The sequence below is a fragment of the Mixophyes fleayi genome, chromosome 9 (assembly GCF_038048845.1).
Source record: "Mixophyes fleayi isolate aMixFle1 chromosome 9, aMixFle1.hap1, whole genome shotgun sequence".
Taxonomy (NCBI): Eukaryota; Metazoa; Chordata; class Amphibia; order Anura; family Limnodynastidae; genus Mixophyes; species Mixophyes fleayi.
The window spans coordinates 112,755,766-112,770,595 of NC_134410.1; the positions used below are offsets into that span (position 1 = coordinate 112,755,766).

Genomic DNA, 14,830 nt, shown 5'->3' on the forward strand with positions numbered 1-14,830 from the left:
CAAAGCGCCTTTTAACATTTTCCACACAGCACCCGGTGCAATGATGTCAATGATTTATTCACTGCACTATGAGCTCTGCGGGGAATGTAAAAATGGCTTTGTCCACCAGATGGAGAACCGCAGGTTGTGTGCCTTGGTTGGGCAGCCTGTGGCTCTCCAGCTATTGTGACAGCCCAGCGGGCTTGTAGTTCAAAAAACGACTGAGCTTGGGCAATTAATAATGAAGTTGTATAAACAAAAACATAAAAACCTTTCTCCAGGCCAAGCTGTTTGGATGCAATTGCTATAAATGTTATTAAATAGCTATTTTAAAATTATGCGGGTGTAACCCACAAACAGAATCCTTAACCAGCCCCACTGCTATGGAGCCCGGGCTGATTTCCAATAAAGTAGGGGGCCCCCTGTTGTAATATTACCTTTAGATTACAAACTTGTAAGACTTCCCTTTGAATTATGGTGGGATAACATGAAAGACAATTTTATAATGAAGTGCAGAATGAGAGAGCAGTTTATTTAAATCTCATTTTACAAATATGTTTTTGTGCATTATTTACTTATTTGTATCCCTCAACATTATACTGGGAACATTGAGGTGGTCAAGTTGCCCCACACTGAGAAGGCTGAGGTTGGTTCCCACTATGAACAATTCCCTGCTTATTTTATACGTAAATTCTTTAAGAACACAAAGACAGATTATTATTAAATGGGATATAACAAAACAAAAAGTCACAATGTTTATTGAGAAAGTGGTGATAACAAACAGTGAGAATCAGAGCCGTAACGAGCCCGGTGCGGGCGGTGCCGCCGCCCCGGGCGCAGTCCCAAAGGGGCGCAATGGCCGCCCGCACCTGTCTCTGTGTGAGGAGTGAAAAAAAATAAAAATTAAACAGACCTCAGATTCAGACTGCCGGCCGCCCGGCGCATCCAAAATGGCGGCCGGCACCCGGCTCCACCCCCTTCTGAACTCTGCCCTCTGCCTCAGCGTCTGATGTCATGACGTTGCTAGGCAGCAGAGGAGCAGAGAATCAGAGAGGAGCCAGACAGCGACGGCTGGACAGGAAGAAAGAGAAAAAAGGTAAGTTTCAAAGCAGGGGAAAGGGGATGTGAGCTGCTATTATGGAGGGAGGGGAGGGGGGGGGATGTGAGCTGCTATTATGGAGGGAGGGGAGGGGGGGATGTGAGCTGCTATTATGGAGGGAGGGGAGGGGGGGGATGTGAGCTGCTATTATGGAGGGAGGGGAGGGGGGGGGGGATGTGAGCTGCTATTATGGAGGGAGGGGAGGGGGGGATATGAGCTGCTATTATGGAGGGGAGGGGAGGGGAGGGGGGGATGTGAGCTGCTATTATGGAGGGGGGGGGATCAGGGCCGTGTAACGCCCCCTGCGGGGAAAAGACAGGGACAGACGCAACACAAAAAGAACTCACCTTGAAAACGATGGTCACCTCCAGTCCGCTTCCGATTTCCCAGCTGCGATCCAATCCCAGCAGATCCGCAGCCGCAGTCACCTCCAATCACGTCCCTCTAAGATAGAGGCAGAGATTACGGCCGTGCCTACCAGGTAAGGGCTGTCCGAGACTACGGCAAAGCACAAGGACACGGTCAGTCCAAGCTCCTTGCCGCCTCCTCACTTTATTCTTGCCAAGACGCGGGGGACTACAGGCACTGAAGGCCAAGACTAATCCGAGGACTAATCCCGCCTCAAGTACCTCACACACCTGCCGGTGAGGGCCTAACCGAAAGGGGGAATCGAGCGTGATACTCACCGGGACACTCCCACTTCCGATCCGGTTCTCCTGCACCCTCCCGACTCCTGCGGATGACAAGAACACACAGCCTCCCTCTACGCTCTCCGTGAGACTAAGATGGCACCCACAAAACTGGACTGACTACAACGGCGACCCGACCCTACCAACGTTCTAATGGTCGGCAACGCAACTAAGTCAAACACTATGACTAACTAGGTGTGGTGCACTAACGGAACTGCTCAGTTACACACTACGGGGAACACCAGCCGGTGTTCACAGCCTAAACCGGAGGGCGGTTCCTAACCCCCTCACCCAGGTCGTACCAAGAAGCTGCCTTCTTGCTATGGAGTCACACACAGGCCCTAAGTACGGGTTCTTTAAGCCCGGCTGAGGCTCAGTAAAACAGCACACTAACCCGCGGGCCGACTGCCGCACGGAACAGCCGATCGAACTGAACCGCCCGACTGCCTGTACTCGGGTATCTCACACGTGTCCCTACGTCCGGAACCACAGGTCCGCCTGCACGGAACCGGCCTTGAGGACCCTTGATCAGAACCACGGCCGCCCCTGGAACTGCCTCAAGGTGTGCTGTACTGCCACCAACTCACTCAGCCACCCCCCCTTGGGTACCAGTGTGACCCCGGGGACCTAAGGGACAGGAAAACTACGTGTGTTCTCCCCTGACTATGTGTATGCTGTTACTTACACTTGTCCCCCCCACAGCACGGGTTAACACAGGAAAACCACAGGAACAAGAGCCTACCTTTAATGGGGGCCTGACGTCTTGCCCCTGGACACAGTTATATAGCACACCCAAAATACTGTAATGTAAACTACCCTCGCCACACAGACAGAATAAATACAGTGTACAGTACTTTACACGCTACTTACCCGAGCACACCGCTGCTAGCCAACCAGCAGGTTGCTACAGCACCACAGGAGCCTCCGCTCTACTGCACCTCCTAACCACGTGTGCTCACCTCACACAGGACCGCGCCTACACTCACAAGGCTCTCACGCCTCTATCTCACACCACCAGGGCCTTATGCCCTACACACCATGGGTCTCTGCCCAGCTACACACAGAGCCTTCTGCTCTGACTAATGGGCCTCAGCCCCCTCTCTAACTCAGGGCTCTGAGCCCACTCACTAGGGCCTTGTGCCCTACTACCTAGGGGTCCTAGCCCCTGCCTGAGGCCTGTGGCCTTCCAAACTAACTGAGGGCCTTGTGCCCTTAATAACAGATGGGCTACCAGCCCCTAACCAGGCCCTCTGGCCTTCCTATGGCCTCTAGGCCACTAACTACCTAAGGGCCTTGTGCCCTTGTACACCTGGGGCTCTACGCCCCCTCCTAACTAACTGGGGCTTGTCCCCTTTATCAAAGTTATGGCCTACTGGCCCACTACTTCGTTGGGGCCTAGTGCCCAGGTCCCTGGGCCTTGTGCCCCTACTTTACAGTGCCACGGGCCTTGTGCCCGACGTTATGGTTGAGTCTACTTACCTGCTCTGCGCAGGATACTCAACTTGACACGCCGTCTTCTGTTTCTTTCTCCTCCGGGTCTTCCAGACCCTCCAGCCGGCGGCGCCTCTTCTCCGCTTCGGCGCTGTTGAGGGCTGCTTGGCGGGGGTGCTCTCAGCCCTGACAAGGGCTCCCCGCCGACGATCTCCGCTCCGGCGGCTTGATAGAAGTCTTCTGGCGGCAGGGTAGCTCACGGCCCTTACAAGGGCCCCCTGCCGCCGCTGCCGCTGGTCTTCTGGCTCGACGTCGTGGAGAGACGTCCTCTCTCTTCTCCGCCGACGGACTTCTCCCAAAATGGCGCCACCCGGCGACTTATATAGTCGCCGGCGTGACGTCATTAGCCGGCGCGAGCGCTGATTGGCTCGCGTCGGCGCCAAACTTTTGAATGGCCGGGCGCGAGCCGTGATTGGCTCGCGCATCCGGCCGCTGATTGGCCAGCGGGGAAAGATGAGCCCTGATTGGCTCATCCTTCCCCCGCGCACAGGACCTGCAAGAAAGAAGTTATACTCACCGCCGCTGGATCGATGGACGGGTGAGTACCTCTTCTCTTCTTTCTTCCTGCTGGGCACCATCGGGGACCTCTTCAGCCCCTCCAGGGGCACAGCGCTGCCGGATATCTTCGCCCTCTTCACGGGCACCGGCTCTGACATCTTCTGTCCCTCCAGGGACCCATCGCTGGCGGGGGTCTCCACCAGAGACATCCCCACAGCCGGATTAAGGGGGGGGCACAGGGGGCATGTGCCCCGGGCCCCCCTCTCTCTGAGGGCCCCCCGCCGCCGCCGGCCGCACGCTGATCGGATCACCTGTCAGTTGGTGATCCGATTCTTCTGCTTGTGCGCGCGGCCGGGGCTCCCCTGACGTAGGCGCACCCCCCCCCTTCCCCCTCACCCCTCACAAAATGTGTCAGCTGGCCTGATGTACAAGCAGCACCGCGGCTGCTGTACATTCTAAGAGGCTGAAATGGAGCTGCTGCGCATGTGCAGCAGCAGCAGCTCCTAATCCCTGGACAGCTTCATAGATCAGAGAGCCGGCGGTGCCCCAGGGGCTGATCAAGGAGGCATGAAGAGTGGCCAGCATAACCTGCCAGCCAGAGGCCTGACCAAAGGTGACTGAACATGGGGGGTCTGTGGGTGACAGGGGAGGGTCTGAGTGTCTGTGGGTGACAGGAGAGGGTCTGAGTGTCTGTGGGTGACAGGAGAGGGTCTGAGTGTCTGTGGGTGACAGGAGAGGGTCTGTGTGTCTGTGGGTGACAGGAGAGGGTCTGAGTGTCTGGGTGACAGGAGAGGGTCTGTGTGTCTGTGGGTGACAGGAGAGGGTCTGAGTGTCTGTGGGTGACAGGAGAGGGTCTGAGTGTCTGTGGGTGACAGGAGAGGGTCTGTGGGTGACAGGGGAGGGTCTGAGTGTCTGTGGGTGACAGGGGAGGGTCTGAGTGTCTGTGGGTGACAGGGGAGGGTCTGAGTGTCTGTGGGTGACAGGAGTGGGTCTGACTGTTTGTAGGTAATAGGAGTGGGTCTGAGTGTGACTGGGTGTCTGTGGGTGACAGGAGTGGGTCTGGGTCATAATCATTAATCATCTAATCATTATTAGAGAATAAATATATATATATATATATATATATATATATATATATATATATATATACACACACACACACACTCACATATATAGCAATGATACCGCACATTCAAAAAAAGAAACCTTGATAACATGACACCAATTTTAATATATATATATATATATGTCAAAACTGATGTAATTTTATCAGTGCTTCTTTTTTTTTAATGTGCAGTATCAATGCTAATTTCAGGGACGGGCTGGGACAGAGAGCTGGGGGGCATATGCCCGCTGGGCCGGACAGAAAAAAAAAGACTATTTTGGGCAGGTCCCTGCACTGGCCCAAGTCTCTATTACTTCTATCAGTGGCCGCGGATCCTTACGATCCGTTCCCCCCCTTACCCTATGTGTGGCTGCTATTGGTGTCACATGGGACATGCACCACATGACAGGTGCCGTCCCATGTGTGAAGAGAACAATACCATACAGTGCATGGATAGAACAAAGTTTGTGGGTGTAGTATGTAAATATAATGTGTGTGTGAGGGGGGGTAGTATGTAAATAAAATGTGTGAGGGAGAAGGGGTAGTATGTTAATAAAATGTGTGAGGGAGAGGGGGTAGTATGCTAATAAAATGTATGAGGGAAGGGGTGTTCTTAATATATTGTGGGAGGTAGGTTATTAATTTAATCTTGGATTGCAGGTGGATGCTAATTATTTAATGGGTGCTATTTTATTGTGGGGTGATGGTGGGGCAATTTAATTTAATAGTGGGGTCTATCAATTTAAGATGGGGTGATTGGACCTTAAAAGTTAATGCTAGGGTGGTTTGGAAGTTCAAAAATGAATGTGGGTCTGTTTTGGGGAAAATTAGGTCTTTTTATTAAATGTGGATATGAATTATTTAATGCCGTGGATGTGGGAAATGGTTATATTTTTTAAACGCCATTTAATTTATTGCTGAGGCTGTTTGGAGGGAGGGAAATTTGTTTATATATTAAATAGGAATACTATTGTGGTAATAATGCTGGGGCTGGTTGGAATTTTCTAAAATTTCATGTACCCATTTTTTTTCCCATATAGGGCCTCCAACATTCCATCATCCATACAAGCAGCAACTGAGCTAAAGACTCCAGCAGCCACAGGTGAGGTCAGTGATAAGAACAGGTAAGAGAGCAGGACAGTCTACCAACTGTCCTGAATCTGGTCGGGCAGTCCTGAATTTGGGTGACTGTCTCGTGTAGTCAGGATTGGGTCCGACTACAAGGACAGTTGGGAGGTATGTCCCACTTCACACTGTACTGCTGGTGAAGGCAGAGCTGTGTGCAACTAACAGTAGTGCACACAGTATTGCCTGTGTATTTGTATAAAATGATAACCATGCTACATCATAGGGGCCCCCCTGTCTAAAGTGCCCCGGGCCCCCCAGAGCCTTAATCCAGCTCTGGGGGGGATGTGAGCTGCTATTATGGAGGGGAGGGGAGGGGGGGATGTGAGCTGCTATTATGGAGGGAGGGGAGGGGGGGGATGTGAGCTGCTATTATGGAGGGAGGTGGGCATGTGAGTTGCTATTATGGAGGGAGGGGGGCATGTAAGATGCTATTATGGAGGGAGGGGAGGGGAGAGGGGCATGTAAGCTGCTATTATGGAGGGAGGGGATGTGAGCTGCTATAAAGGAGGGGGGATGTGAGCTGCTATTAGGGAGGGGGGGTGTGCTGCTATTATGGAGGGGGAGGAATGTGTGCTGCATCTTGCTATTATGGAGGGGGGATGCTGCTATGCTTTATGAGGGAAGGGGGGGTATGCTGCCATAATGTGTGAGGGAAGGGGGGGATGTATTAATGTGTGATATGAGGGTAGGGAGGTTAGGTGTCTTAGTACATGGGTGGGAGGTAGGCTATTAATTTAATGGTGACGTTAAGGTGGGGGCTAATTATTTAATGGGTACTATTTTATTTGTGGGGTGCTGGTGGGTCAATTAAATTTATTGTTGGGGCTTTTTAATTTAATGGTAGGGTCTATTAATTTCAGGTTAGGTATCTGTTTTGCAGTCACAAGAATGCTCTCTGTATTGTATGGTGGTCATAGGAATGCTCTCTGTATAGTATGGCAGTCATAGGAATGCTCTCTGTATAGTATGGCGGTCATAGGAATGCTCTCTGTATAGTATGGCGGTCATAGGAATGCTCTCTGTATTGTATGGCGGTCATAGGAATGCTCTCTGTATAGTATAGCGGTCATAGGAATGCTCTCTGTATTGTATGGCGGTCATAGGAATGCTCTCTGTATAGTATAGCGGTCATAGAAATGCTCTCTGTATAGTATGGCGGTCATAGGAATGCTCTCTGTATAGCATGGCGGTCACAGGAATGCTCTCTGTATTGTATGGTGGTCACAGGAATGCTCTCTGTATTGTATGGTGGTCACAGGAATGCTCTCTGTAAGGTATGGCGGACACTAGGAGGCTCTTTATATTGTATGTGTGTATGTGTGTATATATATATATATATATATATATATATATATATTCATTTCGTGCGATGGTGATAAGGGGGCACGATGGGATAAAGATGGCTCCATGGCACGGTGTGATAAAGAAGAAACTGTGATGGAGGGCACAGTGTGATGAAGGGGCAGTGTGATACAGATGGTACTGTTACATTTGTTTTAATTTGTTTCAGTGAGTTTTATTTCAATAACCAATTCATTTTTTATACAGCTAGCATGTGATAGCTGCATTTAAAGTACTTTGATCTATGGAGGCTTATTACATAAAGATCCTTACAAAGCCAGACCGAGAAGAATGGGGAGGGAGGTGGTTTCAGTGCGGTCTAGAACTTGTAAAGAGCTAGCTACGCCCCCCACAGTAGGTTGACCACGCCCACTCGACAATTGACACTCCCACTTAGATGGGGGGCGCCGCTTCCCTATCTCGCCCAGGGCACTAAAATGGCTAGTTACGGCACTGGTGAGAATATACCACAATACCAGCTGTAGTCAGGTGGCAGTGCACCGTGACAACTTACAACGTCACATTCTTTTCCACTTACTGCAATCAGCACTTTGCCAGAGGTCAAGTCAATTAGCGATCTCCTGTATGCACCCTTTATAAGGCCCTCACTCATTTCAGTTTTAAACCCTCACTTTGCATGAACTGAGTTTGATTTTTGTTTCTTTGCTGGTGCTTTAAGAGTATTGTTTTGTTTGCCTGTTTTTCAACTTTGGCTTTGTCCCTCACGATTCTACATTCTCCAACCCATAGACTTCTGCTTTGGACCTCATCGTTCTGCCTTCTCCAAATCAAGAAATTCAGCTTTGTCCCTCATGACCGGTCCTATCAGGACTAAACGGCTTGTCCAGTTGTGGTGTGTCTCTGATAGCTACCCAGCCATATGGCTCTCTCATGAGAGCAGCCAGACCGTGACAATGACATACAGAAATATAAAAGCAAAACAGTCTCCTAAAAATAAAAGAGAACCAAAGACAGAAACAGAAGCGTTACACTTAAGTGCTCTTATCTGCCATCCGGGGAAGGCTATGGTCAATTTATCAGTAGAAAACTGTTTTCCAAGAACGTACAATTTCTAAAATCATTTCACTACCTTTTTAATGTTATTCCTTGCCCAAACCTCCCTCCTCTGTGACATCATGGCAAGAGGTGCTGGTATGCTGGCATCTGGTTTACAACCAATTTATGACCTTTTTTCCAGCAACAGTTCCAATAACGATTTATACATATATATAGTATAATTGTCTTCTGGAATATAGCAGAGATATAATATTAAGTCCATTAAACATGGTATGATTTTACACACAAACACTACATGAATAATGGATAATACTCTGGGTTAGTTAAGAAAATAAAGTGTTGTAGTCAAATAATTTACAATAATACAAAGAGTAACTTGACCAACATTTTAGAATGGAAACCCAATCTTTCATCAGGGCCGCAAATGTATATGAAACATGATTACATTATATTGATTCCTATATCCCTTATAAGTCATTGACATACAAATTATCTAGCTAGTTCCAGTGGTTTCAAATTTATAGGTATTTACATCTTCTCAAACATCCTTTGACTATGTTTCCAATAAGGCTTATACTGTGAACTTGGAGTGTCCCAAATATGGTCCTTTCTAGCCATGATTTTTGACAAGCTTTTATGGTCCTTGACTCCTTGGGGTTCTTAACTAGGCGGCAAAAAAATACTAATTGTTCTTCTGTGACAACAGGGCCTTCATCCAGGTAATGTCACAGAAAATAGGCCCCTGAAGTATGTCTGTCTTCTTCACCAAAATAAATTAACTCCTTGTTGCTTACACACAGTGATTTTCAGGAAACCATGTTATTTAAAGTAACTTCAGATTTAGGATAGATCATGACCATATTAATATATTTTTTCCCCAATTATCCTGTTTGGCCTATGATCATGACACTGGGATTGGTGAAAGGCTGGTGGTATCCATTACAGTATCTGAGCAGGGCTGAAGTGGCAGCGGGTGGGAGAATTTTGAGCCAAAATCTCCCATTCCCAAGAAGTCTGTGAGATAGGAGGATAAAACTGTGTAACCAGGAACCAGAGGATTCCAGAGATTTGTATTCGATTTATATCCAAAAGTATGCATGCTTGTGTCTATGAACCCAAGAAAATACACTGTTCAATTATGCTCCATTGAATTGGACTGGATGAACTGATGATACTGTTCAAAAATTGTGTCCTATGTCCATGTATTGATGCCTATGGAGGTGGCCATTTTCATGGAGACCAAGATTTAATCAAAGACTGACAGGTAAGACAACATGACTTCAGTAATGGAGACAGAAATGTAAAACACACTTCAGTCTCTAGTGATTCATTAGCTGCTTTTCTTTAGCGCATAGTTGCCTACTCCAGGAGACTCCCGCATTTCTGGGAGACCAGGGCAACCTCCCGCTTCTCGCCCCTGCAATAGATAAGTATTGTGGCTTAATTATGCAAATATTGCATCATCTTAGCCCCCCAAAATGATGCAATTCATCAAGCCCCGCCCCCACACACCCACCTCCCCCGGGATCTCCTTGAAGCCGAGGAAAAGTTGGCAAGTATGGTGACCCACTATGGGACCAGCCAGGGGAACCAGATGCCACCCAGGCCAGCCTGCCCCTGAAAGTGACACTGGTTGCTGCCTCCCCAGCTCTGTCCATAATTTACGACATGATTGTTGCCAACCCTACATGCTATTCACGTATACTCCTAATTCCATACTTACCAACTTTCTGTTGGTGAAATCCGGGAGCCTGCAGAGGAGGTGGGCGTAACGGGGGGGGGGGGGGGGGGGGGGGGGGCTCCAAGTGACGTCATTTCGGACCTGCCCCCATGACGTGATGACGCAAAATGCGTCATTTGACAGCGGGGGGCGGGGCCAAACGCCGCGATTCACCGGGAATCGCGGCGTTTGGGACTTAATTCTGCCCACTTCACTAAGAAGTGGGCAGAATTATCCAGATGCGGGGGATTGCCACACTCGCCCGGGAGCCCGGGAGACTCTCGCAAAATGCGGGAGTCTCCCGGATATTTCGGGAGAGTTGGCAAGTCTGCCTAATTCATTCAAGTAATAACACATAAATCAGAAATAAAACGGCACACGCATTGCAGTATTCCATCTAGATATGACATACTTGCCGGGAGGCTCCCCAATTTCGGGGAGTCCTCCCGAACCCTGTAAAATGCTGAAATTCACAGCATTGAATGTAGGGGGCGGGGCTTACTCGAATCATAAAGCCCCGCCCCTCGCTTTTCAATAACATTTTGTATTTTGTGGCGGGGGCGTGGATATAGTGACGTAACAACTCACCACGCCCCCTCCTACCTTCTGTCACATGATCTTTACTCCGGTCTCCTGGAGTACAGATTAAAAAAGTTGGCAAATATGAGCTATGACAGCTTAGTAAATATGCGGAATGCTGCATTAACTGACTGACGTGTTCCTAACTTTATTAAATATTTTCGGCGGCTACTGGCTTGAAACAAAGGGCGGAGACCTCTGAAGCCGAAAGGGACGCCATCTTTACTGGCCGTGCCCACAGAACTGCGTGTGTGTGTTCATTAGAATATCAGGCTCAGCCCTGTAGTGTGCCCGCCCCTCATTGCTTCCTATTCGCCAGTCGAGCTGTCAGCTGCTTGTGTGGGCGTGGCTTAGCACCGGCTAACTGTTCCCCGCAGCAGCAGAGACTGTGACAGCAGCTCTGGGGACGGGAAGTGACACCTGAGGAATCCGGGTACCTCCTGGTGGGGTGCAGGCAGCGGGCAAGGGGGGCAGGTAACCCAGCAGACACACTGTCACCTGCACATCTATACTAATCAATACTTTCACATGCACTATTATATACTTGTGTAGGTTAATACACTTTACTAGCCACAGGCTCATCCCAAGTACACACACTTATCTGTAAGCATACATGTGGGCAGATGTCAACAGATCTAGCTGTAATCCTGGCAGAGAGCTATGTACACGTCTGATACTTTATATGACATATGTAGTCAAGTTGTGCAACAGACATGTTGCTTTAGACTTGCTTGGGTTTGTAATTGAGGACTTTTTTTGCAGCTACTTCACTGCAAAATTAATAATAGATCATAGATAGGTTTGCAAAGGAGACATCTGGGAGTATTAATGTTCATGTATATGTGTTCAAAAGACAAAGATATTGCAATTATACGACAGAAGAGTACACAAAACAAATATAAAAGCTGTATGCTCAAACAGATTGAAGGATTTGCATAGTCACTGATTTGCTCATGAACTATGTGTACGCTCGTATGTACAAATATTTGCAGTCCTATAGTTTAAGCAGGTGACTTTTAATCAGGGAAAAATCCACACACGTAAAATAGCTACAAGTAGACTAATTATGATCCAGGTTTGCCCCTCCCCTGTCACCCGCACTGCGGTCCTGAAGCGGGTAGCTGCAGTGGCGTTGGCGGCTTATGGAGCACGTCGGCTTTATCCGGTGTTGAGATATCTCTGCTCTCGGCAGCACAAGAATAAGAAGTCAAATGAACTCCAGAAAAGCAATGGCGCGCTGTCCCCGGCCTCAACCCCGTCTTCTTATGAGCGAACTGAGGTTAATAGAGTTTTTTTTCAAAAGACTTGCCCACCTGTTAAGACTACTTTTCCCAAAGCTGGCATGCAAGGAGTTTGGGCTACTGGTATTGCACTCCGCTGCCCTCATCTCTAGGACATTTCTTTCAGTCTACGTGGCTCAATTGGACGGCCGCTTGACCGCTGCATTGTCAAAAAACGTCCAACCGCCTTTGTTTTTCAACTGCTAAAATGGCTGCTTATCGCCCTTCCTGCCACGTTCATCAACAGTGCCATACGCTACCTTGAGGGTCAGCTCAGTTTGGCTTTCCGCACCCGTTTAGTGGCTCACGCCTACCAGATGTACTTTGGCAATCAGACTTACTACAGAGTCAGCAACATGGACGGGCGATTACGAAACCCTGACCAATCTTTGACGGAAGATGTAGTGGCTTTTGCCAACTCCGTGGCACATCTGTATTCCAACCTGACCAAACCTGTGTTGGATGTAATAGTCACCACGTACACATTGATCAGTACAGCTGAATCCAAGGGAGCCAATACAGCCTGGCCATCTGCCATAGCCGGACTTGTGGTCATCATTACAGCCAAGGTGCTCAGGAGCTGCTCCCCTAAGTTTGGGAAACTGGTAGCTGAAGAGGCCAGAAGGAAAGGAGAATTGCGGTACATGCACTCAAGAGTGGTCGCCAACTCGGAAGAGATCGCCTTCTATGGAGGTCACAAGGTGAGCTGGGCTTCATTTCAGATGGGTACCTGATGTTATTTCACTTCTACTAGGTTGATGTTAGTTATTTCTCTTTAAAAGTCAAGCAAGCCCAAGAAGTAACAACACATAGTACAGATATTTCGTTTTTTTTTAATTAATGTATTTTTTTTTTAAGAAAATGTGTAGTTCAAAGAGATTCACAAAAATACATGTGAAAGTTGGTTTGATTCCATAGCAACTATACCACCACCAGATTTGGGAAGTGGAAATGTATAGGAAAGTACAGACACTGCATTTTAATACATCAAGTGGCTACAGATTACAGAACAGTTGTGATATGTGCACCATGCTCTTAAATAAGCCTCAGGTGTGGACACATAACCATTTGCCCTCTGTTTTAAAGAGATGTCCACACCAACACATTTTTAAATATTACCCAAGCTGTCAAGTATCAGATGAGCAAGTTCCAACACCTGGGACCCCTACACAGCGGCGGATCCAGGGGGGGTGATAGCCCCCCTCCTAGAAGGTGCGTGCTGGCGAGTTCCACGCCCACTTTTTTTGACAGCCGCACAATACATTCAAGTGCCTGTCTGCAGAGATCCTGTCTGTCAGGCACGTCAATATATTGTGCGGCTGTCAAAAAAGGGGGCGGGGCACTAAATCTCCCCATTTCCCCTAGCAACACAGTCTAGATCCGCCCTTGCCCCTACCTTTCTGGAGATAGTCTCACCCTTGCGGTGCTGTAATTCTCCTGATACCAATGGCTGGGAGATTTTGAAATTCAGTGCTTTCTACACCTAGTGGCTTCTCATGTGTCGAGAGCATTGATTGATCAGTGCTTTGTTTTTTTTTTGTTTTTTTAGCCTGATGTCATCTGTCAGTTATTAAAAAAATGTATAAATCTGCTGTTTTCATTAGGGGTTTATGAATAAGCTGTTGTATCCATGAATTTGACTGAATTAATGCAACAGAGCATAAAGAGGTCGTATGCCAGGCCTGGACAGCCTGTGGCTTTCCAGGTGTTATAAAAACTACATATCCCAGCATGCCCTGCCAGCTATTGGCTAGCAAAGCACGCAGGAGTTTGCAGTTTCATAACACCTGGAGAGCCACAGGTTCTCCGGTCCTGTTGTACAATCTCTGTTGGTTACATGTTTGCTCCTCTCTATACACTCACCGTTACCGAAAAGTAGCTATGGGTACCCACAGTGTTACCAGATGAGGGAGGAGAGGGCTTTAGTGCTGCTGGGTCAGCCTCTCCTAGGTCTGTTTTTAAACATGGTTCATGAATGACCCGTAGCTCCTGCCCATTCAGAAGCTGCGTTCGGGACTTCTGTATTAAGTGTGAGCTTGAAGCTGCTGTACAGTTGCCCCTGACAGCGCTGTCATCTGGAAGAGGAGAAGTAAAGGCTGTATTCTCATAATGGAGAGGCAGAAGGTGTGCCTAAATATCAGGATCTTTATAACCCCCTCATGTCCAGTCCTTGTGGGTGGACACATGGTGGTGTAAGTCCCCCTGCCGTAAACATGGCGCATATGTTACAGATGCAGAACTGGATCCATCTGGAGAGATTGTGAGGGTAGATATGCTAAAACTTGCGCAAAATGGAGGCGTTGCCCATAGCAACCAATCAGATTCTAATTTATCTAGTACATGCTGGAAAATGATAGATACAATTTGATTGGTTGCTATGGGCAACACCTCCACTTTTAAAAGGTTCGATCAATCTACCCCTTCAATAATTACATAGCACCTAGCAGCTTCATGCGGTTATAGAATGAGATAATTCCTTTGTGTACAGTCTCTGGAAACTTACAGAACAAACCATCTTGGTTCATGACATTGCAGTGATTCCATACTTTGATTTTTTGCGACTGTGCTTTGACTTGTACTAGGGATTAAAACCAGAGGCCACAAGAGCCACAGGGTGTGTTTATTCAGTTACTCAAATAAATCCTAGCTTCAAATTTGTGGGGCCACTAAAGGTTTAATTGTATTACTTCTTCTGTCTATTGTGGTTACATAAAAGTTCAGTTTTAAAAGTAAATGTTGCAGCACCCTCTGTCCTTCTCATTCAGTAAATGACAACAGGGTATTTTTCAGAGAATTCACGTGTTTACTTTAATCCCTCTTATACCATGAAGACCTAATTGTAACTTCAAGCTTTAGTCTTGATGGTCATTGGAGGTAGGTATCATTATTCAGCGAATTACTCAC

The 14,830-nt window shown here is 47.9% G+C and overlaps 1 protein-coding gene across 1 annotated transcript in view; it reads left to right on the forward strand.

Annotated features, from left to right (window-relative positions):
- Positions 1–11,036: 11,036 nt before the first annotated feature.
- Positions 11,037–14,830, forward strand: part of ABCD1 (ATP binding cassette subfamily D member 1) — a 52,610-nt gene continuing 48,816 nt past the window's right edge. Inside the window, 3 exon segments of the mRNA XM_075184967.1 lie at positions 11,037–11,937; positions 11,939–12,080; positions 12,083–12,627. Coding sequence (XP_075041068.1) covers positions 11,713–11,937; positions 11,939–12,080; positions 12,083–12,627 — 912 coding nt within the window. The 5' untranslated portion in view covers positions 11,037–11,712.